Source organism: Entelurus aequoreus, linkage group LG20 (genome assembly GCF_033978785.1).
Source record: "Entelurus aequoreus isolate RoL-2023_Sb linkage group LG20, RoL_Eaeq_v1.1, whole genome shotgun sequence".
NCBI lineage: Eukaryota > Metazoa > Chordata > Actinopteri > Syngnathiformes > Syngnathidae > Entelurus > Entelurus aequoreus.
In genome coordinates this window covers 2,343,612-2,370,711 of record NC_084750.1, presented here as the reverse complement: position 1 = coordinate 2,370,711, position 27,100 = coordinate 2,343,612, and the positions used below count along the sequence as shown (strand labels likewise).

Below are 27,100 nucleotides of genomic sequence, written 5' to 3'. Positions count from 1 at the left end.
CAGCCTATGACCGCATTAGAGGCTCAGACTGACAGGTGCTCGCACTTGTCACAATGATGCAAGCCCATTTCAAAAAGTTTAATATTGCCCAAGTCATATAAAACAAAGACAGTTGTGCACAACAAAACACATTTAAAAGATCAAATAAAAAAAACAAGGAAACAAAAAGTCTCAACATTTTTGATTCTACAGCAGCTTCAGCAAAGTACAACAATGGCTGATGCTTACTTTTTAAGCCAAACTTTACTTCGGACTAACTGTCAAGTCAAATAGAAATGTTGTTCAAATGGAAAAAACAACAAATAATCTTTAGGAAGATGGTGTCAGCGTCGTCGCCTGTCAGGGCTTCTGCTGCGTCGACGTCCACCCGTCCTACAAAACAAACATTTACAGTTATTGTAACAATTTAAGTGCAATTAACAATGCCATAAGAGTGCAATACATTTTCATAACATGGTCACTAATGCCTAGTTTCTCTTGCTATGTTCTTATTTTACTGTTATATTTTTATCTTATTGTTATATTTTCTATTTTATTTCCATTTATACCCCCATTATTTACTTTTAAGATTCGATCTCAATTCTGAACACTGCTACTGGAATTGTAATTTTCCTGAGTGAACTCTCCTGAAGGAATCAATCAAGTACTACCGTATTTTCCGGACTTTAAGTCGCAGTTTTTTTTCATAGTTTGGCCGGGGGTGCGACTTATACTCAGGAGCGACTTATGTGTGAAATTATCAACACATTACCGTAAAATATCAAATAATATTATTTAGCTCATTCACGTAAGAGACTAGACGTATAAGATTTAATCGGATTTAGCGATTAAGAGTGACAGATTGTTTGGTAAACGTATAGCATGTTCTATTTGTTATAGTTATTTGAATGACTCTTACCATAATATGTTACGTTAACATACCAGGCATGTTCTCAGTTGGTTATTTATGCATCATATAACGTACACTTATTCAGCATGTTGTTCACGATTCTTTATTTATTTTAAATTGCCTTTCAAATGTCTATTCTTGGTGTTGGGTTTTATCAAATAAATTTCCCCAAAAAATGCGACTTATACTCCAGTGTGACATATATGTTTTTTTCCTTCTTTATTATGCATTTTCGGCCGGTGCGACTTTTACTCCGGAGCGACTTATAGTCCGAAAAATACGGTATCTATTTTCTACGCCTGTCCTTGTGACCTGAACTGGCCAAATAAACACAGCAATAAACAATGTTTTGTCTCTAACGTACATAACATGGCTGTTTTAGAGTGGCAGGAGAAAAGTGGAGCTGTGAGCTTGTCCTAGCGTCCTCACCTTCTCTTGTTTTTGGGTGGCCCCCGGACAAAGCTCCAATCAACGCTGATAGGCTGGCCCATCATATCCTGGCCGTTGAGACCCTCCATGGCGGCCTGGGCCTCTTTGTAGGTCTCGTACTCCACCAGCGTGTAACCCTGGGGGCGGTAAATGGTGTAAGCGTTGAAACAACAGTCAATATGGTCAATAGTAGTCACGTGGTTAACAGTGTTGGATATAAAAGTTGTATTTTTGCAGGAGGTAGTCTGTATTTTGGTTTGCTAGGGTACTGCTGCCACCTTGTGGCCAGTAAGGAGGAGGACATGCGTTTATAAAGGTCACATGCAGTGCACCAGAGAAGCATTATGGTCTGTAGCACCATCAGGAGGATTAAAGTGACCACTTTGATGGTTGTTGAGTAGCGAGCTGCTGATTGGCTGAAAGTTTGACAACAGATGGAGAGGATAATTTTTTGTCCATTCCATTCCCACTTCCTTTTTTATTTCATTCATTAAATATCAAACAACAATTCAAAATACATTGTGAATAAAAAGGAGCAGAAGGAATTAGAGAGACAATTAGTTGTTAAGCTCAGGACACTATTAAGGCAATATTTCTATTTCAGAACAAAAAACAAAAATAAATAAAAATGATAGTTTACTGAAAATAATTTCTTCACATCATCACAATTTTTACATAGTTTTTAATAAGAGAAGTGATTATCATTGTTTTGTTCCACTGTCTGTTTGTGGAAACTGTTTGTCTCATAAACTAACACTTAACTTGAAATGCCTCTTTTTATTGTCACTCTTCTACATCTCAATTGAATAAAAATCTCTCCTCCTTTTACATTATATTCAACAAATCTGTGTGGTAGAATTTATACAATTATACTCCACCAATTTATTACATTTCTAACAGTTTAACAATTTGAATATTAGGTTTGTGGGTCCCCCGTTTGCATTTACAAAAATAACTTACAGCTCCCTTCTATAAATGACTGCACTTAAATATGTTGTACTTATATAAACTACCACACACTTAAATACAAAATGTTAGATATGATTTTAATGTTTTACATAAACTACCACACACTTCAATACAATATGTTAGATATGATTTTAATATGTTGTACATAAACTACCACACACTTAAATACAAAATGTTAGATATGATTTTAATATGTTTTACATAAACTACCACACTTCAATACAGTATGTTCAATATGGAACAAACAGTGATTTATATGAAATATAGAATGCTTTTTGATTTAGCAATTCATTAACTTTGTGTATCACAGCAATAGTTTTAAAAATGTTGACCTTTACATAATTTACAAGTTATTGGCAGAAAGAAAAATCAATCATAAGAGCCAAAAATGTAATTTATTTTGTTATTTGACTCTTAACTCCTTGGACATGTAATAAGGCATCCACACTTTTCCTACTACAAAAAAAAGATCATAAACTTACTATATGTTGTGGACTATAAGTGTGCACTTAAAAATAATTACACCTTATAACCTCGTGCGCCTAATGTACGCATTAATTCTGGTTGTGCTTACCGACTTGGAAGCAATTTTATTTGGTACAAGATGTAAAGATAAGTGTGACTGGCAGTCACAGTCACAAGAGATACGTGTAGACTGCAGGTTGATGCTAGCAAGCAAGCCCAAAACTTGATGTTTAGTGTCCAATCAGCGTTATGCCTCGTCCCCTTACACTGCTGGGAGTGTAGCCCAGAAGAATAAAATAAAAAAACATATGACTAACACTAGTATAGAAGTGGAAACACAACACTTAGAAGAAGCAGCAACTTTAGTAACAGACTTGATTTTCACTATCTGCTGCAGCTCTAATCTTGCCCTCAATGCGGACTCGCAGGCAAGCACAGAATGCTTTTGTGACTGTATTGGTCCCGACTGGGAAAATAAACACGCCTACTCATATACCGGTAGTCAGAAAAAAAAAAGTTTATATCTAAAATTCTTCAATCAAATTTTGTTTGTGTTTGCAAAGATTAAACTCCTCTGATATAACACGTTTAAAAAAAAACTCTGCACACACTTTGTTCAAAGCATTTTTGAGTTTGTGGATAAAAAACATTTTGTTCCTGAAACAATCATTAAACGTGTTTTAAGTGTTGATACACATTATTTTACAGTACCTCAAATTCAAACTGTATTTTAATATAATTGTATTCAATATGGATGGATGTATTCAATATATGCTACAGTAGGAGTTTTAAAAAACACCACAATGTGAGTCACCGCTTTTTTGCCAAAGCACTGGTGAGAAGCACTGATGAATACATTAATAAAAAAATACAAATAATTTACCATTTGAAAGTGTTTAGTACATGTTAACTTGAAGTAAAAGTATTTTAGTATTCAGTACGCCAAGAATGTGCTTTTTGATGACAAGCAAAATAAAATCATTTTGAGAGGAAAAAAAGTTGTATTTACTCCCAACAAAACGTACTGAAAAAGAAGCAAAAGTGTGGTCCTAACACCAGGTACGGACCGTAGCGTGGATTACCTGTACTGTTGCATCTCTAGTAAACAGTTATATATATGAACACAATGACAGTTGTCAGCTGTTAGCATATATAACCTCCATCAAACATGGCGGAAATGTCTGTTACAAGATACTGCAGTAGTAAACAGTATGGATGCAATGGTACACGCTATATAATCCCGCAAAGGACAATCCATCTTTAATGTAAAATAAATTGTGATAGTGATCAGATATGAAAAAATTAATTGTGATTTTTTTTTGTTGCCATATTGGCCAGCTCTACGTATATGCGAACGTAAGTGTAATACGTACGGCACCGCTGGCCTCGCATGCCTTTGTCTGGAGTAGTTTAACGTAAACCACAAGCGAGCGTCATTGTTAATTGCGGTTAATGATCAAAATATTGAACTTGTATTTAATGGAAGAAACCCATTGACAACATTTCATATTATAGCAAGTTTATCCAAAAAAAGTAAATAAAAACAGATTCAATCATCAACTTCATGTATTATTTTAACAAATTTTGATCTCAGTGGTTCATATTTTTTAACAGTGTTAACTACAGTGGTCCATCGCCACAAACACTTTAAGGTTTGCAGCTTTACTCATAACATTTTGTGGTTTTTTTTAAAGCATATTCTACATATTTGGCCTTAAATTAAGAATATTTGTACATAAATATGGATGAATAAATTAAATATAAGAATACTTATGTTGGCCACTAAATGAGAACAAACCAATCAGAAGGTGCTGTTAAGTATCGTGGCTACTGATTGGCGCAGCCTTATGCAGCATGACTACTATTGGAGTGTAAAAGTGACTATGTGGGTGTTATTTCATGTTTGGAGGCCTCTAACAATATTAATCATTTTTAAAAAGTTAGAAACTGATTTGATTATGCGTTGGTTATGAAAATATTTCTCACACACACTCACTCCTGACCTAGAATAGTATAAATGATAGGAATTGCTGTACTACAATGTGTATAAATGGTACTGTAGTACAACATTTCAACATGATAAGAAGATGCTGACATGTTGCATGTAGGATACCAGTGAAATTGAGGTTGAAGGTAAACATCCTGCTTCTTCCGGTCTCACCTTGAGGTATCCCGTTCTGCGATCCAAGTTGAGGTGCAGGTTCTTGATCTCTCCAAACTCAGAGAACTTGTCGTGGATGTCTTCTTCTGTGGCCTCTTCATGCACGCCCGTCACAAACAGGATCCAGCCCTCCACAGCTACAGGATCAAAGGTCATGCATTATGGCCATGGCAACAACATATTACTGATGACACTGTTTCCCACACATTCATTTATTTGTGGCGGCCCGTCACGAAAGAATTACGTCCGCCACAAATAGATTTTTCGGCTTTTGACTTTTTATTTTCGGGATTTGAATGCATTTATTTTGAAAGGACAGCTGGAGAGAGACGGGGGTTGGGGGGAGAGAGGGTGAGAGGGGGGATTGACGCGGAGCAAAGCGACTGTCAGGTGGGATCGAACTGGGTCGCCGCAGCGGGTGCTCTACCAGGTGAGATAGGTTATAGCTGCATCGCTCGCGGCTCGTCATATATTTAACGTTAATCCACGATTTCACAGAGCGTTTCACTGACGGTGAGCAGCCTGACGCTGCTTCATTGACACCGCCGCTGTTTGACTCGGGGGCCGGGATAGACGCACGCAGTAACAGTCACCTGTTACCATACCGACGAGCTAACGTGTCCAGGTTATAACCCTGTTGTCAATAAACACACGTGGAGACGGTGCTTCAGATACTGCATTAATACTGAAGCTAAATTGTCCACTGCAGCATGTGAATGCAATGAAAAAAATAAAATCTGAGCCAAACAGCTGTTAAAATGTTGTCCAGGTTAATGTTTTGGCCATTAAAGGCCCTTCATTTCAAGATTTCAACTGTGATCGGGCTTTAAACAGGTGGCTGACCTGTTCAGATGGGTGTAACTGCTACTGGTCAAATAATGTGAACACCTCTGCCTCTGTTTCACTTTATGTTGCTGGTAAATAATATGGTTGTAGTAGTAGGCTAAAGTTAAATTATTTAGTATGCACTAATTAAAGGGGCAGAGCTTTAAGAGACATTTTAGCTTTTATATTTTATAAGATATATTTTTTGTAAGAACCACAATTAATAAATATATTTCAGTGAATAACTAATTGTTCAAATCTGTATATAAATATTTACATAAAGTGTTGTAATTATATTCCAACTCCGCGTTCTTCTTGGTCATCGCCGCTGCCGCCGCCACCCCCCGACCACACCACCACAAACAGATGCCTGTCCTGTGGGAAACACTGGATGATGATGTTCATGTCAGCGTCAGTGCTTACATCTCTGGGGGCCTGGTTCATCTCCATCTTGCTCCACAGTGTCGTAGTCCTCCTTCATTCGCGATCTGGTACCTTCATCTAAAAAAAACAAGCGTAGTAAATATGTACAGATGGTCTTTTGTTTACTCCCCTAATTTTATTAATGGTGTACGAAAAGAAAAAACATTTCTTCTGCGCAGTCACAAGCGTTATTGCGGTACAAATAGCCATAAAAATAACCCCAGGTTACATGTTATTTATTAATTGCTTATAGAATGTTACAAAAATATCTCTGCCATGCCTCTGTGGTTTGATTTTAAATTTACGGGACTTATGGGGATCTAAAATCTACAAAAACATGTGCCAACAGGTAAGAAAAGTTGGCATATTAAAGCCCCTTGCTGCCATCATGGAGGATAAATTGGTATCGTTGAACATGTAAACACAATAACTAAACAGCATAGTGGTCTCATTGTTGTAACTTCCTCCTGCCAATACACAAAGTGTGCAAGACAACCACAGGAATACAAAGTAAGGAGATGTTCGCTCTCTCTTTTTTTAATTTTTTATTATCGTTTCATTTCATTCTAGTATTTCATCTTTCCAGTTCTGCACTTCATGTGCACCGAATGAGGGACTTGATGTGAATTGAGGTCAAAGTTCTGACTTACAGGAACATAACTTGTAGGTATTTTTCAAACCTCCTGTATATGAGGAGGTGACAGTTGTACAACTTGTCTTCAAGTGCAGCTTTTTTCTCCCTGTTGGAAAAATTGGCCCTGGTGGTTTGTTTAGTTATCACTTAACAAATTGGTGTTCGTTTTTTTAGATTTGATGGGCTCATGTTGCTCAGCCGTATGAAGGCAAAATATTACCACACTAGACTCATTTTTCTTCCTAATATTTGCTACTTTTCAGTGCTTCTCGCTAGCGAGTATCTCAATTTTGTGCATTGTGTGTGTGTAATACAGTGGTCTCACAAAGGTTGTGGATGATTGACATGAGGGTTCACCACTTCACTCTATCATTTAATTTTATTAAACACGTTCAGGTGCAGAGAGCGATGCAGAGGGAACTTTCATGTTGGAAAGCGTGAGACAAAGAAAACAAATAGGCATCGCAATTTATAAATGCTAGAAAAGGTATCGAGTTCATTTTCATTTATTATTTGGTCAATTTATTTAATACTTAAGCCTGTCTAAACTAAACAAGGCTGAGATGATCATAGAGCACAAGTTATCAACTCCAGCAGTTTATTTTTAATTGATTTCAAACTCAAATATTTACAGGAGCTTGTCAGGTTAGTTTGTCAACAAGCAGAGTCTGTCCTCTCTGTGTTTGACCAAAAGTACAGTTACTCTTTGCACAACTACTTTTCTTTTTTTGCTCATATGTGACCTGTATTGTATTTTTTCATTGTGAACAGTGCGATTCCGAATTTTTCATACCCGACGCATGTTACAGACACCATTTGGAAACAAAAGGTATGTAAATAAACATTTATAAACATTTTTGGTCTAAATAAGTCATTTCACAACACAAATATCTGCGACTTATAGTCCAGTGCGCCTAATATATGGGAAAAAATATTCTAAGATTCAGTGGGTGTGGCTTATATCCCAGTGCGCTCTATATTTCGGAAAATACGGTGTATATAATCGGATAGGTATGCGATGCGTCTTCAATGTGAACTCTCCTGCACTCAGGTCGCACTCATCCGACCACAACATCATCAAAAAGCATTTTAATTATTTGCCAAAATAGATGGTTACAAAATAAATAGATGACAATGGAGCAGAAAACAGGTGAAGATAATGTTTCGTGAAAGTTCCACCACTCTTTTCTCCGACTGCTCGCCCACAGAGATGCTCTTCAAGCAGGAATTGAAGCAAAATATCCTGTAAAACGGCGAGATCCAAAATACTTGTCCTCTTTTACGCGCAATGATTTCGTTCAGAAAATCTTGACTTTGACTACACAAAATCTTCGAAACTGACACAAATGCACCAGTGCTGAGACTAGAGATGAAGCCATTTTTCCTCCATGAACACTGCTGTGCGAGCGACATCATGTGAGTCAGATTGCACTAACAATATAAATAAAAATTTTTTACAATGTGAATGACCACTAAAAATATCAGATTAGACAAAAAAAAATCAGAATTGGACATGCGACCCTGCAGTGTGAATCAGAATCAGGTTTATTTGGCCAAGTATACTTGCACATACAAGGAATTTGTCTTCGGCAGTTGTTAGCTCTCTAAACATACAACAAATAGACAAGTATACAGTCACTGAGCAAGCAAGTACTCTAGGTCAGTGTTTTTCAACCATTAGTGTACCGTGAGATATTGTTTGGTGTACCGTGGGAGATTATGTAATTTCACCTAATCGGGTTAAAAATATTTTTTGCAAAACAGTAATTATAATCCGCAAATGTGCCGTTGAGTGTCTGTGCTGTCTAGAGCTCGGCGGAGTAACTGTGTAATACTCTTACATACCAGTAGGTGGCAGCAGGTAGCTAATTGCTCTGTAGATGTCGGGAACATGGTTTGTTGTGATCACAATATGCAGACGACAGCGGGAGGCAGTGTGCAGGTAAAAAGGTGTCTAATGCTTAAACCAAAAATAAACAAAAGGCAAGTGCCGCTAAGAAAAGGCATTGAAGCTTAGGGAAGGCTATGCAAAACGAAGCTAAAACTAAACTGGCTGCAAAGTAAACAAAAACAGAATGCTGGACGACAGCAAAGACTTACAGCGTGTGGAGCAGCAGACGGCGTCCACAAAGTACATCCGTACATGACATGACAATCAACAACAAAATAGGAGCGCAAGACAAGAACTAAAACACTACACACAGGAAAACACCAAAAAAACTCAAAATAAGTCACGGCGCGATGTGACAGGTCACGACAGTACACCTACTCTGAGACAAGAGCTATATTGATGCATGCTTGGTTATGGTTTGAATTCATATCCAACAATTGCGAGGACGTCTTTTTATTGTCAATATCGGCTGCTGAGTTTCATTTTTTAATGTTTTCTGCTCGTGGTGTGCCTCGAGATGTTTCCAATGAAAAAAATGTGCCTTGGCTCAGAAAAGGTTGAAAAACACTGCTCTATGTGCATACTTTACAGCAAGACATATGCTAGTCACCTATCAACATTATATACAAGTAAGACTTTACAAGATTTAGTGCGAAGTACAAATATATACCCAAGAGAAATATATAGTGACAAAAAATAAAGGAGTAGTGCAAAAAAAGCCAGGTGCATGGTCTGTAATGTGCAATAAGTCTGTAATATGCAGGATGCAAGAGTGATAAAGCCCTTTAGCCATGTCACCAATACCTCACATTATTTTCAAATTTGAAAGATGTGTATAAATTAGAGATAAATGCTTTAAAATGTAATATCGGAAATGATCGGTATCAGTTCGGAAAATATCGGTATCGGTTTCAAAAAGTTAAATTTATGACTTTTTTAAAACGCCCCGGTACGTAGTGGTACACGGACGTAGGGAGAAGTACAGAGCGCCAATAAACCTTAAAGGCACTGCCTTTGCGTGCTGGCCCAGTCACATAATACCTACGGCTTTACACACACACAAGTGAATGCCACGCATACTTGGTCAACAGCCATACAGGTCACACTGAGGGTGTCCGTAGAAACAACTTTAACACTGTTACAACTATGCGCCACACTGTGAACCCACACCAAACAAGAATGACAAACACATTTCGGGAGAACATCCGCACCGTAACACAACAAACACAAGAGAACAAATACCCAGAACCCCTTGCAGCACTAACTCTTTCGGGACGCTACAATAAACACCCCCGCTACCCTCTATCCCCCCCACGCCCCCAAACACCCCACCTTAACCTCCTCATGCTCTCTCAGGGAGAGAATGCCCTGAATTCCAAGCTGCTGTTTTGAGGCATCTTAAAAAAAATAATGCACTTTGTGACTTCAATAATAAATATGGCAGTGCCATGTTGGCATTTTTTTCCATAACTTGAGTTGATTTTGGAAAACCTTGTTACATTGTTTAATGCATCCAGCGGGGCATCACAACAAAATTAGGCATAGTAATGTGTTAATTCCACGACTGTATATATCGGTATCGGTTGACATCGGAATCAGTAATTAAGAGTTGGACAATATCGGATATCGGCAAAAAAGCCATTATCGGACATCTCTAGTATAAATAGCATCTTAAGATAACTTCTTTCCTCGGATGTTCTTTCCTCGGATGACTAGTATAACAGTTGTGGGGTGTTTACATTTAACAAATAGTTTTATTTTAAAAACGAACACATCAATATGGTTACTCACCAGCACCAAAGCCGCGTCCTTTCCTCTTCTTGGCTTTCTCCTTCAACTTATGGATGCTTTCTGAGGGTGAAAAACAAAAACAAGTAAGATATTTTATTATGCAAATGCGTCCAGTGTTGATCTCATTCAAACACACTTTATGCGTTAGCTTAGCATTACCACAGTAGCACTTTTAGCACACTTGCACTGGCAAACATTATGGAAGTATGTGGGATTATAGTTAAGACGACTCGTGGGAATTGAACGGTTCATGTTAAATGGGAGAATCAATACATGTTAATGTAAACAAAAAACAACAGCACCCAGACGCGTTGTTAGCCTGTTAGCATGGCTAGGGCCTGCAATACCGCACCAGCCAGCGCGGCCCCCTTTCCCACTTGGCCAATTAGCTCGGTTACTCCCCAATATTTCCATAAAGTTTAGTAATCAAACTAAACCACTATCCAGCCGCAGTGACCAATACACAAAGGTTCCCATTACCATCCTCATCCATTGGGAAGTCCTCGCCTCCCGCTTCGTGAAGTTCCAAGACGTCCGCCATGTTGTCTGTCGTGCGTGAGAGTGAGCGCGACGCCGCTTGTAACCAACGTGACGTAATGACGCAGGCACAATCCGGAAGTGGCGTGCGTTGCCAGATGGCGTAACGGACATAATCTATAACAGTGTTTTTCTTTTTTTTTTGAGGCAAGGCACATTTTTTTCATTAAAAAATCCGGAGGCACACCACCAGCAGAAAAGTTTAAAAAATGAAACTCCACCAGGTCGTCGAGCCTTATTTTGAGTTTGTTAGTGTTTTCCTGTGTGTAGTGCTTTAGTTCCTGTTTTGCGCTGTTATTTTGGTGGCTTTTCCTGTTTTGTTGGGGTTTTCCTGTAGCACTTCCATGTCTTCCTTTGAGCGCTATTCCGCGCACCTGCTTTGTGTTACCAAGCAAGGCTATTGATGTTGTTGCTATCCTTCTTTGTGTGGACAATTGTCACGCCAATTTTCTTCCCATTACAAAAACCTTCCTAGCCCCCATTTACTTCCGGGGTCATTTCCGCATACGTCATTTCCTCTTACGTACGTCATTTCCTCTTACTGCCCGTCGCTGTTTTTTTTTAATTTTTTTATAATATAGTAATTTCCTCTTACGTCATTGACAGCGATCGATAGGGCCGCTGCTGGGAACTTCTGTCTTCGTGGTAACGTGCAAAAAATATTAATTAATATATAATACTGTTAAATGTCTGTACTACTTTAAATCAACATTATTGTTGAAACCATTTCACTAATATTAATTAATATATAATACTGTTAAATGTCTGTACTACTTGAAATCAACATTATTGTTGAAACCATTTCACTAATATTAATTAATATATAATACTGTTAAATGTCTGTACTACTTTAAATCAACATTATTGTTGAAACCATTTCACTAATATTAATAATATATAATACTGTTAAATGTCTGTACTACTTTAAATCAACATTATTGTTGAAACCATTTCACTAATATTAATTAATATGTAATAATGTTAAATGTCTGTACTTTAAATCAACATTATTGTTGAAACCATTTCACTAATATTAATTAATATATAATACTGTTAAATGTCTGTACTACTTTAAATCAACATTATTGTTGAAACCATTTCACTAATATTAATTAATATATAATAATGTTAAATGTCTGTACTTTAAATCAACATTATTGTTGAAACCATTTCACTAATATTAATAAATATATAATACTGTTAAATGTCTGTACTACTTTAAATCAACATTATTGTTGAAACCATTTCACTAATATTAATTAATATATAATACTGTTAAATGTCTGTACTACTTTAAATCAACATTATTGTTGAAACCATTTCACTAATATTAATTAATATATAATAATGTTAAATGTCTGTACTTTAAATCAACATTATTGTTGAAACCATTTCACTAATATTAATAATATATAATACTGTTAAATGTCTGTACTACTTTAAATCAACATTATTGTTGAAACCATTTCACTAATATTAATTAATATATAATAATGTTAAATGTCTGTACTTTAAATCAACATTATTGTTGAAACCATTTCACTAATATTAATTAATATATAATACTGTTAAATGTCTGTACTACTTTAAATCAACATTATTGTTGAAACCATTTCACTAATATTAATTAATATATAATAATGTTAAATGTCTGTACTTTAAATCAACATTATTGTTGAAACCATTTCACTAATATTAATTAATATATAATACTGTTAAATGTCTGTACTATTTTAAATCAACATTATTGTTGAAACCATTTCACTAATATTAATTAATATATAATACTGTTAAATGTCTGTACTACTTTAAATCAACATTATTGTTGAAACCATTTCACTAATATTAATTAATATATAATACTGTTAAATGTCTGTACTACTTTAAATCAACATTATTGTTGAAACCATTTCACTAATATTAATTAATATATAATAATGTTAAATGTCTGTACTTTAAATCAACATTATTGTTGAAACCATTTCACTAATATTAATAATATATAATACTGTTAAATGTCTGTACTACTTTAAATCAACATTATTGTTGAAACCATTTCACTAATATTATTAATATGTAATAATGTTAAATGTCTGTACTTTAAATCAACATTATTGTTGAAACCATTTCACTAATATTAATTAATATATAATACTGTTAAATGTCTGTACTACTTTAAATCAACATTATTGTTGAAACAATTTCACTAATATTAATTAATATATAATACTGTTAAATGTCTGTACTTTAAATCAACATTATTGTTGAAACCATTTCACTACAATATTGTGTGTGCTGTTGTCCTGTGTAGAAGAGGTCTTGTACCATGGGAACAGAAGGGTCATTTGGACAGAGGAGGAGAAAGTGGCTGTGTTAACCGAAGCCCATGCAGGCCATTTTGGACCACGGACGATGCAAGCGAAGATTGCTCCCCGGTTTTATTGGCGGTCCATCACAAAGGACACATTGGATTGGGTAAGCAAGCTCCTAGAAGGAAGATATTTGCTTTTAATTTTTATTTTTAGTTGAAACACTCAGGTTAGTAGTTAGTAGTAGGTCGCAAAGTGTTGTGGAATCAAATCATATCTACAATATGTTTCCCTTTATTACTGCTTTTAGGTGCGCACATGTCCTGACTGCCAGCGCTTTGAAAAGTTAAAGACCGAGGCGCCTGAGCTGAAGCCCATCAAGGTCGTATCACCTTGGTACATGGTTGGTGAAATTCACACATCCCTCACCTTTTCACGCACAACTATACAAAAACTCAGTCCACATTCAAATATTTGCTAAACTGAGAACTGGAATTCATGCTCTAGGTGTGGACCTCTTTGGACCTGTGAAAAAGTCGTCTAAGGGGAACAGATATTGTCTCACTTTGACCGATTATTTCACCAAGTGGGTTGAAGCAAGAACATTCCCAAAAAAGACAGCAGCCAATGTGAAGGAGGTATTCTTTATATTTTGGTGTTTCACTTACCCATGGCCATAATCAGAAAGGGAAAAAGCCACTAAAGTGCATAATTTATATATATATATATATATATATATATATATATATATATATGTATATATATACAATTCTATTGTAATTATTAGTTGTACTAATATAATTTCTGTGGTGCCCCACAGGCCTTGAGGGACGTTTTCTTTACTCATGGTTTGCCTGAAGTTATCCTCACTGACCAGGGCACTGAATTCAAGAAAGAGGTAACTAAATGGTGGTCTTTGACTATTGTACTCTAGGATTGTAATTCAGTCTGAATGCACTCACATGCTTGAATGCAATATTGAATTCTAACCACAACGTTACTGGTCAAATGTTTCATGATTGTCATATTGGTGATGACCAAGCCAGAACTCATTCCCTTGATGTTACAGAGTTATGGAGGTTCTTCCAAACAATATGGTTAGGCTGGAGACCCTGGATGGAAAGCCCAAGCATATGACTGAAACCTCTGCGCCCGAGTATGTCAAACTGAATGCTGTTTACAGGCATTTTTCTTCAGAGATCTTAATATCCCTCCCCTGTATCATAATATGCCTCCTCTCTCATTTAGGGACTCACCCTGGCTGGCCAAAGGATTCCCCTTCAGCCCCTGTGCTTCCAGGAGATGCTGAAATGCTGACTTCCTTCATCATCGGAGGAGGAAACTGAGGTACTTTTTCAGAAAAAAAGTGTTAATGTGTCCATACATGTAGCTTTCTAACTATTTGTATGATTGACACATGTCCAGTGTCATTGTTTCACGGACCATACATATGCTGGCCCCACATCACCCTGGAAAAAGGAGCTGCACCCCGACCAGAAACAACTGGTGAGCAGGTTTCAAATTGAGTAAAATGTTGACATTGGAGCCAGTATATGATTAAAAATATATACATTTATTGCTTTGTGAAGTGGCCAAGGTTGTCTTCAAGTCGAGTAATGTAAAATTTTCTCATGAACAGCTCGAGTATGTTTTGGCCTGCGATCGTCCAGCTACGGAGCTGATCGTTAAAGAGGGAGGGGTGTGTTTAACCCGAGAAGAGTTTTGGTCTCTCGGGTTGTCCGGAGACATGGACTCCACGGTCAGTACTGTAACTGTTATGTTTGTTTCACTTGACTGCTTATTCCATGGATATGTATAACTTTGGTACATCTGTAATGTGATGACAGATTGGAAATGCTTGCCTCCAGCTGGTTCAGGAAGCTGCTCAGAGACATGTAGGATTTCTTAGAGCTGCACGACAGAGGCTGCTTTTGGTCATTAAAAAATCTGATTCAATGGTTAATATAAAACCTCACATATCCTCATGTTTTTGGATTCAAAACTGTTCCAGGGCAAAGATGTCTTCATTGCCAACATGTATATTGTACCAACGTGGAAGCACAAAGACGTCGATCCAATGTCAAGCCTTCCAGTGAGTACAATGAAATTTGAATGATAATAGCTACACTAATCTGAAATTTCTTTCTAAAATATTCATAAATGTTTACTACAGAGGGATGCACATCTAAAGGATGCACTCCTCTTCCCAGCGTGGAGCAAGCACAACGGGCCAGAGCATTACCTTCTCTGTGTAAGTGTTGAAAAGAAAAATACTGGAGATATCTTATAATTCTTGTGCAATTACATTATTTATGCCTCTTTCTGCATTGACCATTATAGGTGTTGAGGCCAGCAAAGAGAGAAATTCTCTTGCTGGACTCTCAGTTTGCCCTTTGGCCACCTGGTTTAGGTGATGAGGTGTACAGAGCCATCTTTAGGTCCCTTTATAATAATCCTGGCCACAGTTCCATTTTGGCCACTTTTTGTTCCAGCCATGTTCTGGTTTTGGCTATGGTTCTGTTCTAGTCATCTTTCCCTTCCCCGCTATGCTCATGTTTTAGACATGTTCTTCTTTCGGCTACGTTCCCATTCTAGCCATGTTCCAGTGGTGTGCAACAGGGGTCCCCAACCACAGAGTCATGGACCAGTACTGGTGAAACGTGATTTTGTTCATGCTTTGGCAGTGTTCTAATAGAATTTTCACTTGTTTATTTACAATTTGTCTTCATGTTTTAATATGCCAAGTGGCTTATTGCATTTTATTTTATTCACATTTGGCTTTTTTACTGCAGGAGCATTGCGCAGCACATCGTCCCAGGAAGCTGGAGTGAGCTCACTGGAAAAGACATGCAGGTAATAGGTTTACTCTATAAAATATAAATGTCTTGTAGTGAACCCAAAGGCTGTATACATTTTCATGGTGCTAATGTGTATTACCAGGAGATCCCACGCCAGACCTCGGGGAATGACTGTGGTGTTTTCATGCTCATGGTAAGTTGAGCATTTTTAAAGAAGAAGAGTAGGTTAAACTTCCCCCACAATGATGTGAAACACAGTATCAAATTACAAAAATATTTGGTTGCAATTATTGCTTCCAGAGATATTCCTATCTATCACATTTCCAGTATTGATGTTGACGGCTCTTTTCATCAATTTAGTAGATTACCGGTATTACAAAGTAGAGAAATATTTTTTTCATTACATGTGCTCAGAAAAATTACTATTTTCTATTTTTAGTACTCCCTCTGGCTCTGTACGGACACTACTTTTCACTACAGTGTGGTAAGTATTTAGATATTTAAAAGATTTCAAAATAAGCGGCTCTGAGAGGTAAAAATAATGAACTCATTGTTATATCTGCTCTAGCTGGACATGCAGTCAATCCGGCGTTGGTGGTGTGTCCTTCTAATGGAGCGCTTTGGCATTGAAGGGTAGGAGAACTTCTTGAAATATCTGATGTATTGTTTATCATGATTAGTAACTGCCTGTGATGAGGTGGCGACTTGTCCAGGGTGTACCCTGCCTTCCGCCCGAATGCAGCTGAGATAGGCTACAGCGACCCCAAAAAGGGACAAGCGGTAGAAAATGGATGGATGGATGGATTAGTAACTGTAATCTGAAGAGCTTTTCTTCAATTTCCCAATATGTAAGCTGGGGGAAAAATAACTGGTTCAAAAATAATAATCTAATAACCTTTATTGGTTTGTACCTTGATGTGGTTTAAGAGCTTTTCACTATAACATGTCTACTTCTGAGGTGACCACCACTTGTGATTATAATTGACGCTTTGTCCTTTATCTGTGTTCCTCATTCTTTAGGTGCAGCTCGCGCAATGTTTGGAACAAAACATTTGTAAACAATAAAAAAACATTTTACATTGCAGTTTTTTGCCTCATTTTAAAGTCTTGAAGAAATACCCAAGGTTTTTCTTTATTATTATGTTCTTATTCTAAATATTGTCGTTTGTCTGACCACTGAGGTACATATGTGCACATAAATGTCATTTTAATTTAGTTCACTTACACAGAGAACTAAAAAAACCCTGAATTTAACGAATACATTTAGTTTGAATAAAGTTTAATAATGTTGATTGATAATTAATTAACTTATTGTACACTGTTATTAATTTCCGCATATGTCCACGAGTCTAATGTGCAGTCAGGAATATCCTCAAGTTAATTTGTCAGTATAATACTTGTCCGATTAATACAGACGTTTTGTTAACGCTGTATTATAAAAAAAAAAGAGTCAAACGAAGTGCTATCGATCGCTGTCAAAGACGTAAGAGGAAATGACGTACGCGGAAATGACCCCGGAAGTAAATGGGGGATAGGAAGGTTTTTGTAATGGGAAGAAAATTGGCGTGACAACATTGTTGATTGTCATTGGGGATATCCGATATCCCGATATTGTCCAACTCTTAATTACCAATACTGATATAAACTGATACCGATATATAAAAATCGTGGAATTAACACATTATTATGCCTAATTTGGACAACCAGGTATGGTGAAGATAAGGTCCTTTTTAAAAAAAATAATAAAATAAGATAAATACATTAAAACATTTTCTTGAATAAAAAAGAAAGTAAAACAATATAAAAACAGTTACATAGGAACTAGTAGGCCAAGTAATGAAAATGAGTAAAATTAACTGTTAAAGGTAAGTACTATTAGTGGACCAGCAGCACGCACAATCATGTGTGCTTACGGACTGTATCCCTTGCAGACTGTATTGATATATATTGATATATAATGTAGGAACCAGAATATTAATAACAGAAAGAAACAACCCTTTTGTGTGAATGAGTGTGAATGAGTGTAAATGGGGGAGGGAGGTTTTTTGGGTTGGTGTACTAATTGTAAGTGTATCTTGTGTTTTTTATGTTGATTTAATAAAAATAAAAAATAAAAAAACGATACCAATAATAAAAAAAACGATACCGATCATTTCCGATATTACATTTTAAAGCATTTATCGGCTGATATTATCGGACATCTCTAATTGTCATGTCATGTACGGATGTACTTTGTGGACGCCGTAAGTTTTTGCTGTCGTCCAGCATTCTGTTTCTGCTTACTTTGTAGCCGGTTCAGTTTTACTTTCCTTTTTACATAGCCATTGCCTTTTCCTTTCCCTTTCATTCATTTTTGGTTTAAGCATTACATACCTTTTTACCTTCACCCTGCCTCCCGCTGTGGTCTGCACATTTGGATCACAACAAACCATCCTGGTCTCACCCGACACATTCCGAATTTTGCAAAGCATTTAACTACCAGCTGCCACCTACTGACATGGAGTATTACACGGTTACCCTGTTGAGTTTTACACAACACAGACACTAAGCAACGGCACATTATTTGCAGATTATAACTATTGATTTGCAAAAAATATTTTTTGGACCAATTAGGTGAAGTTGCATAATTGGTTGAAAAACACTGATATATAAAATCCTGGATAGTGATGTGCGATAGCACTGATTTTCTTTCCGACCCGATACCAAGAAAAATCTAGAGCTGGTATCGGCGATACCGATCCGATACTTTGTGCAAATATACCTACTGTGTCTGCTAAAATTTTAACAGTTGTGGATTTTCAAATATTAATATCTAAACAAAACACTAGAAATGTACAAAAAAAAAGCGAAAAAATCGGAATATAAAGCAAAAATGCTGAATTTTAAACTAATAATTAATAACAATATACTTAGTCACTTAGTCTATATATATTTATAGCATAGATAATACAATATTAAAATGCCCCCCCCACCCCATACTTGACTTTTCAGTATGTGGAAAAAGTTTAGACACCCCTGATCTAAAATATTACAAGGTCTCGAAATAAAAAATAAAATATTCTTAAAATGTAAACAAAGCTAAATTAGGCAGTTAATCAAAATAAAATGATACTAACTTGTGAATTCATTTATTTGAAAAACTACAACAACAATAATACAAACTCTTAAATATTTAGCTGAACTTTTTTTCAACAAGGGCAACATACTGAAAAATCAAAGTTTGCGAGGACTTTTTGTTAGCTTTGCGTTATAGGTGACCAAGTGTAAAATTGTTCGGTATTAATACCAAAATTTCAGCTTTTTCTCATGACATTACGATGAATTGATTAACGTGGACCCCGACTTAAACAAGTTGAAAAACTTATTCGGGTGTTACCATTTAGTGGTCAATTGTACGGAATATGTACTGTGCTGTGCAATCTACTAATAAAAGTTTCAATCAATTCAATCAATCAAAGACATAATGTATTTTGCTCTTTTTTGTTGCATTTTTAAGGTTGTATTTTTTCCAACAACATGCCAACAAATCTCAAGGTGCGGACCACAAATGGCCCCCAGGCCACACTTTGGACACCTCTGCACTAGGTTATGCAGTTACACAATCATTATTATTATTAATTTTATTTGTATTCCATTCTTACATGGGGGAAAAAAACAACAGTAAAAATGTAATAATTAATAATAATATACTTAGTCACCTCTGATACAAAGCTGACACAAAGTTATGTCTTTAAATGTATATATATACATATCTGTTTTTAGCTTTTAAAAAAAAAAAAATATCAAAATTACATTAAAGAAGGAACAACAAACCATTTGGCAGTGTTTACAGTAGAGTTATTGGCAATCGCAGCAGCATTACAATGGGTAGCAGAGTCAGCTAAAATAGGTGGTGGTCTGCTCCGACTCAAGGTCAGCTTTAATCTCTATTCAATATTTTAAGTCCCAAAGCGGACAATAAATAAGGTAATGACATGTATGAAATACTGTTCAGGCTTGAGAGGGTACCAGTGTAAAGTTATTATGGCTTCCAGTGCACAGGGGCACGAAGGGAAATTAATTGGCAGATCAGCTGGCAAAGCAGGCACTAACTGTAGAGCAGCACAAGGAGGTACCTCTCAGTAAAGCAGAGGCAACATTTCATTAAAGGGGTCATATTGTGATATTTTTATACATGTGAAAGACTACCTTGTGGTCTACATCAGTGGTCCCCAACCACCGGGCCGCGGCAAGAAATGTAAAAAAAAAATATATATATATACCGTATTTCCTTGAATTGGCGCAGGGAATATAGTATTCGCACGTCTAGAATTACTGCCGGGTCAAACTCGTTTCTCAAAATAATTAACGCATGCTTGGCCTTATCGCCGGTTTATTATTGAAGCTGGATCAAATTCGTTTCGCAAAATATTAATTTTATTATCGCATGTCTATAATTTTCGCCGGGTCAAACTCGTTTCGCAAAATATTTAGCATATGGCTAGAACTTCCACCGGGTCAAATTCGTTACGTCACGAGTGACGCATCTGTCCTCATTTTCAAAATGGAGGAAGCTGCTTTCAGTAGTTTACAATCGCACAAAGGAAAAAAGATAAAGAGCTTTTCAGTAGGATTTAAGGTCCAAGCTATTGAATACCGGTACAGTATGCTAAAGAGAACAGTAAGCAGCTATGTTTTATTAATATACCGTAGCTGCGTGTGTGAAATACTGTATAAGTCATTAAATGACTCCCGCCTCCTGGTGGTAGAGGGCGCTGCCGCGCTAGTGATCCTTCTTGCAACTTCCGGTACTGCAGAAGAAGTGAACACACGCAGCAAGAGATTTTTTTTTTTCCTCTGCCTGAACTTTTAACATGGAGGATTACATACCGGTATCTAAAATAAAACAGTTTTCTAAACCGGACTTTCAATCGAAGCAGGAGGTAATAATTAAAGGAATATCTCCATCGAAACAGAGACTTTTAAAACTGAAGAAAGAAAATAAGGAAGAGTTCTATAAACAAGTTATCGATGCTTATTGTCAGAAGGAGCTGCAAATGGACTCCATTTATAAGTACAGGTAAGACCATAATAACGTTTTTTTTAATTAAATGTGCTTTTCATGATGGTATGCTTACATCACACTCAAAGCGCACACCTAAATTTACCGCATTCCTTTTGGTATACGCCGGAGTGAGAAGAGGTTTTAAAATAATTACCGCATGCACGGCCATCCCGCCGGTTTCCGGTAAACGCAGGTGTGACAGGAGGTTTTAAATTAATTAACGCCCCTGCGGCTATTCAAGGAAATACGGTATATTTTTTTTTTTTAGTTGTTTTTTATTAAATCAACATAAAAAACACAAGATACACTTACAATTAGTGCACCAACCCAAAAAACCTCCCTCCCCCATTTACACTCATTCACACAAAAGGGTTGTTTCTTTCTGTTATTAATATTTCTGGTTCCTACATTATAAATCAATATAGATCAATACAGTCTGCAGGGATACAGTCCGTAAGCACGCATGATTGTATTTTTTAATGACAAAAAAGTTAAAATAATAATAATTTTTATTTATTTAATTTTTTTAAATCCCCCCTTTTAAATCTGGGACACACCAGACTGAATAAGACATAACACCTTATACTGTAAGTAAACACCCAAAAGGATTATGTGTACCCTCAAAAGTGTGCTTAGCATTAATCAAAACATTTGAGTGACGATTTTAGAAGAAACAATCAAGTAGAGGTGTTATAACACCACGGTAGTCCAACTTAAGTATTAGAAGTTGTCAAGTTATCATCAACTGACCAATGAAGATGTTTCCTCGCTGGTGGCGTCCACAACTGGCTACAGCAGTAGCAGCTGTTTTTCACACAGCTTTATGGCGACGAGTAGTCGTCATATTTGCAAACATATCACCTGACACGTAGAAGTCACGTGGGAAATGTTGGGCTGGGTATTTTGGAGTTAAATTTAAAATCCGTTATCGATTTGTACCGATAATTTTGTACACCCCTAATTGGTATCAATCTAACATAATTTTAAAAGGCAAAAAATAAATGTTATCAAACTAGAAAAAAAGAAAACTTTAAATTTAAGAACGTCAGACTTTATATGAAGTTGAAGACTTTTTAATGACAAGTACGTTAAAGGCCTACTGAAACCCACTACTACCGACCACGCAGTCTGATAGTTTATATATCAATGATGAAATCTTAACATTATAACACATGCCAATACGGCCGGGTTAACTTATAAAGTGACATTTTAAATTTGCCGCTAAACTTCCTGTTCGAAACGCCTCTGAGGATGACGTATGCGCGTGACGTAGACCGGCGAACACGGGTATGCCTTCCACATTGAAGCCAATACGAAAAAGCTCTGTTTTCATTTCATAATTCCACAGTATTCTGGACATCTGTGTTCGTGAATCTGTTGCAATCATGTTCATTGCATTATGGAGAAGGAAGCTGAGCAAGCAAAGAAGAAAGTTGTCGGTGCGAAATGGACGTATTTTTCGAACGTAGTCAGCAACAACAGTACACAGCCGGCGCTTCTTTGTTTACATTCCCGAAAGATGCAGTCAAGATGGAAGAACTCGGATAACAGAGACTCTAACCAGGAGGACTTTTGACTTCGATACACAGACGCCTGTAGAGAACTGGGACAACACAGACTCTTACCAGGATTACTTTGATTTGGATGACAAAGACGCAGACGTGCTACTGTGAGTATGCAGCTTTGGCTTCTAAACATTTGATCGCTTGACCGTATGTGCGCAACTTTTTTTTGCGTATGTACGTAACTTTTTTAAAATATATAAGCTTTATGAACCTTGGGTTAGGTGAACGGTCTTTTGGGCTGAGTGATTGTGTGTTGATCAGGTGTTTGAATTGTATTGGCGTGTTCTATGGAGCTAGGAGCTAGCATAGGAGCTAGGAGCTAGCATAACAAACACGCAGGTGTTTTTATGCAGGATTAATTTGTGGCATATTAAATATAAGCCTGGTTGTGTTGTGGCTAATAGAGTATATATATGTCTTGTGTTTATTTACTGTTGTAGTCATTCCCAGCTGAATATCAGGTACCGTGAGTATGCAGCCTTGGCTGCTAAACATTTGATAGCTTGACCGTATGTGCGCGTCACGTACGTAACTTTTTAAAAATATATAAGCTTTATGAACCTTGGGTTAGGTGAACGGTCTTTTGGGCTGAGTGATTGTGTGTGTTGATCAGGTGTTTGAATTGTATTGGCGTGTTCTATGGAGCTAGGAGCTAGCAGAGGAGCTAGGAGCTAGCGTAACAAACACGCAGGTGTTTTTATGCAGGATTGATTTGTGGCATATTAAATATAAGCCTGGTTGTGTTGTGGCTAATAGAGTATATATATGTCTTGTGTTTATTTACTGTTGTAGTCATTCCCAGCTGAATATCAGGTCACCCCCGGCTCTCACAGCATCTTCCCTATCTGAATAGCTTCAACTCCCCACTAGTCCTTCACTTGCACTTTACTCATCCACAAATCTTTCATCCTCGCTCAAATTAATGGGGAAATTGTCGCTTTCTCGGTCCGAATCTCTCTCACTTCATGCGGCCATCATTGTAAACAATAGGGAACTTTGCGTATATGTTCAACTGACTACGTCACGCTACTTCCGGTAGGGGCAAGCCTTTTTTTTTATCAGATACCAAAAGTTGCAATCTTTATCGTCGTTGTTCAATACTAAATCCTTTCAGCAAAAATATGGCAATATCGCGATATGATCAAGTATGACACATAGAATAGATCTGCTATCCCCGTTTAAATAAAAAAAATTCATTTCAGTAGGCCTTTAAACGTTATTCAAGTCTGTCTGCTAGTCATCGCCGTCAGTCATCAAAACAAAAATGGCGGATAGCTACGATGGCTGAGAAAGGTTAAAACAAATACAAACGTCACAAGACAATATCTTAAATTACCACACAACAACTTTCGGCGACAGCACAATTGCAAAAGCCACAACAAATACAAACGCCACAACACAATAATATAAAGCCACAACACAATTTTAAGCCACAAAGGGCGCGACGGACGTGACAGCGGAGAAAGTTACGGGCAACGGACCGACTTCCTGAACATAGTATATTAGTTTTATTGAAAAAGTTAAAAAAAAGGTCACACTTCACTTACTTTTCCAACTTCATTACACACTTTTCAACTTTCCGACTCAGGAAGTCTATGAGACGCCAAAACTTGTCCGCTGTCACTTCTCTTCTGTCTCGATATTGTCGTGTTTTGGCAAATAATTGTGTTGTGGCATTTGTATTTGTTGTGACTTTTGTTGTTTATTAAAAAGAGAGTAGTAGCAGATCAAACCACTGCTCATTTAACCTGAAGAGATTTGCTTGTACTTTATTGTTTTGACATAAATGTACTTTGTATTTGTATTATTTCTATGTCAAAAACAACAATACAAGTAGAAGGTAAATCTACTGTTCATTCAACCTGAAGAGATGTTGGTCCCACTTTATTTTTGATATGAATATTGTATTATCTTATGTTGAAACCCCAAAACAGAAGCTAAATCTACTGTTAATATGTTGTTTACTGTACTTTTATTGAAAGCTTCTTGGATATTGAAAATGTGATCAGAAAATGTTTCCTCTTGTTACTTCAAGCTAAAGTGTTGCTTGCACTTTATTCAAATAAGATGCGAATGCATTGTTTATTAATTGTTGTTTATTTGTTTGTATACATCATAATCCATGTATACATCATTCCTTACAAGAAATAACAATAATTGTTGATTACTTGTTTGCATTATAATTCATGTACAGTATACATCATTCCTAACAAGAAATAACATTAATTGTTGTTTACTTGTTTGTTTTGTATCATAATTCATGTATACATCATTCCTTACAAGAAATAACAGCAATATAGGAAAGTTCACCTGTAGTGTCTACTATTTATTTCACACTCACACTGCTTGATCTGTTTTGATAAAAATGTTACTGAATCCATTTCAACTCACTCGAAAGTTTTGGATAGTATCATTCTAAAAAAAAAATATCGTCCCTGAACCGTATCGACAACCTCAAATTCTGAATTGAATCGTTAAGACGACTCGTTACACCCCTAATGTATACGGTATAATTTTGTCATTTCCTAGTAGGTCGGGGGTGTCCAAAGTGCGGCCAGGGGGCCATTTGCGGCCCGCAGGTAATTTTTTGACGGCCCCACGGCACATTCTAAAAATACGATTAAAAAAAAACAAAAAACATAAAAAGTGGTATAAAAGAGCAAACAGGTGAAATGTAACAAGAGAATGTTGCAATGTTGACTCTAGTAACACAAAGCTGTCACGCAGGCTGTTTCTTTCTCTAAAAAATAATAATGAATCAAAAACAATGTTTTTATGATTTACCTATTCGAGGCTCCAATTACGTCACATTAAATATTCCACTTTGAAATATTTTTTGGGGAAAGTGTTGCATACTTTGTGTTTGACATATAAAAAACTATGTTTTTTTTATTTTTAAAGAAGGGCCTAAAATGAACAAACAAGAAACATAAACAACAATAAAAGTTATAATTGACGGATAGATCTGAAGTTGATCTCGAGACTATTGTGTTAAAAGTTTTTTTAAAAATAAAAATTTATTTTTAACACTTTACTGAGCTCCCCTTTTGGATCCCCAATCATTTTAGTGGGACTTTTTTTTTTTTAAGTGTCATTGCTCAAAAAATAATAATAAATTAAAATCAATGTTGTTATGAGTTATGTTATGAGCTCCAATTATTATATAATTTGAAATATTCCACTTTAAAATTTTATTGGGGGAAAATGTTTTGTTTTTTCCATAAAAAACAGGGTTTTCTTTGACAAAAAGGGCATGCAACTTAAATCTTTAAAAAAAAAAAATTATATTGACGGATAGACCTAATGTTGATCTGGAGATTTAAACTTTGAATAATAATAATAATAATTAATGACACTTTTTTTTTTTACCTAAACCCTTTGGGGTCCCCGGTATTAAGCCTGAGTGGAGGCCTAAATGTATATTTTTTCTACATATATTGTATTGGTTTTTAAAATAAAAAATATCAATATGGCCCCCACTTGCTTTGATTTTTCAGTGTGCGGCTCTCAGTGGAAAATGTTTGGACACCCCAGTAGTAGGTGGATTCAAGAGAGGAATCATCTTTATGTAGGGAAGGAAGAAGCAGGAGGTCAAGGTCTGGTTCTTGGTAAGAAGAGGCTTTTCTTGTGGTTTTAGTCAAAGATTCTATCTTAAAGTGGCAGTAGAGTGGAAAAACAAGTTCCCTCTATGATGAAGCTATTATCATATATATCTGATGTATGACACCAAAAGACTTCCAAAGTGTCCGAGTAAATAGATATGAGTTTCCCGAGCCATTTTGAGAGATAACGAGGAAGCCAGTCATGTGATCTGTGACGTAGAGGAGGAACCACAGATCCCTTCCCCATCAACAACAATTCTAATCAAGCAAGACTTTGTGAAAGCCAACAACGATTACTTTGGGAAGAATTATGATCCAGAACCTTATGTTTTTGAGTCCGAACACAAAGAGGTTTTAGAAGCCGAGTGCTAAACGGATGTAACTTTATTGTGACACTATAGCATTAGCAGCATTGCTAGGTGCTAAACATAGAAACTAACCTTAATAAAACATAATAAAACAAACACTTACGGTAATATTTCTACTCTCGCTGGGATGTCGACCGACCGGACGCTCACATAAATGTGTTTAGATGAAGAATCAGTCACAGTCCTCGCAAAGGGTTAAACAAGGTTTTGTCGTTTTGGCCATGTGAAAGTGGACCAGCCTGTCGGTCCATGGTCACATTTGTATACTACCAGGTGAGAGATGCGTGAATTATAATCTAGAATTTACTTTTAGCAAGTTTTGAGACCAAGCAGAAGCAGAGAGTATAATGAGCGCAACAGAGGACCCTCCATCTGTTTACTCAATTGTTCGATATTTAGT

General features: G+C 36.5%; 2 protein-coding genes across 2 annotated transcripts; one reads left to right on the top strand and one right to left on the bottom strand.

The window, feature by feature from the left end:
• Positions 1-64: 64 nt before the first annotated feature.
• Positions 65-11,056, bottom strand: rbm8a (RNA binding motif protein 8A). Its single transcript, XM_062028713.1, has 6 exons — positions 10,958-11,056; positions 10,478-10,537; positions 6,162-6,239; positions 4,914-5,050; positions 1,319-1,455; positions 65-372 (listed from the first exon to the last, which is right to left on the bottom strand). Exons 1-6 carry the CDS (start codon positions 11,016-11,018, stop codon positions 324-326), a joined length of 522 nt encoding a protein of 173 aa, XP_061884697.1. The 5' UTR covers positions 11,019-11,056; the 3' UTR covers positions 65-323.
• Positions 11,057-13,338: 2,282 nt separating this feature from the next.
• Positions 13,339-17,031, top strand: LOC133635835 (uncharacterized). Its single transcript, XM_062029178.1, has 14 exons — positions 13,339-13,489; positions 13,634-13,730; positions 13,831-13,961; positions 14,144-14,221; positions 14,749-14,829; positions 14,963-15,082; positions 15,171-15,218; positions 15,335-15,415; positions 15,497-15,574; positions 15,919-15,976; positions 16,116-16,176; positions 16,264-16,314; positions 16,561-16,605; positions 16,690-17,031. Exons 1-14 carry the CDS (start codon positions 13,427-13,429, stop codon positions 16,730-16,732), a joined length of 1,035 nt encoding a protein of 344 aa, XP_061885162.1. The 5' UTR covers positions 13,339-13,426; the 3' UTR covers positions 16,733-17,031.
• The last annotated feature ends 10,069 nt before the right edge of the window (positions 17,032-27,100 follow it).

Coding starts and splice junctions, on each gene's coding strand:
- rbm8a (XM_062028713.1), bottom strand. CDS start 11,018: ATGGCGGACGTCTTGGAACTTCACGAAGCGGGAGGCGAGGACTTCCCA. Junction 10,538..10,957: donor CTTCCCAATGGATGAGGATG/GTAATGGGAACC, acceptor TTTCACCCTCAG/AAAGCATCCATAAGTTGAAG. Junction 5,051..6,161: donor TGAACCAGGCCCCCAGAGAT/GTAAGCACTGAC, acceptor TTGATCCTGTAG/CTGTGGAGGGCTGGATCCTG.
- LOC133635835 (XM_062029178.1), top strand. CDS start 13,427: ATGCAAGCGAAGATTGCTCCCCGGTTTTATTGGCGGTCCATCACAAAG. Junction 15,977..16,115: donor AGAGTCATGGACCAGTACTG/GTGAAACGTGAT, acceptor TTTTTACTGCAG/GAGCATTGCGCAGCACATCG. Junction 16,315..16,560: donor GTGGTGTTTTCATGCTCATG/GTAAGTTGAGCA, acceptor TTCTATTTTTAG/TACTCCCTCTGGCTCTGTAC.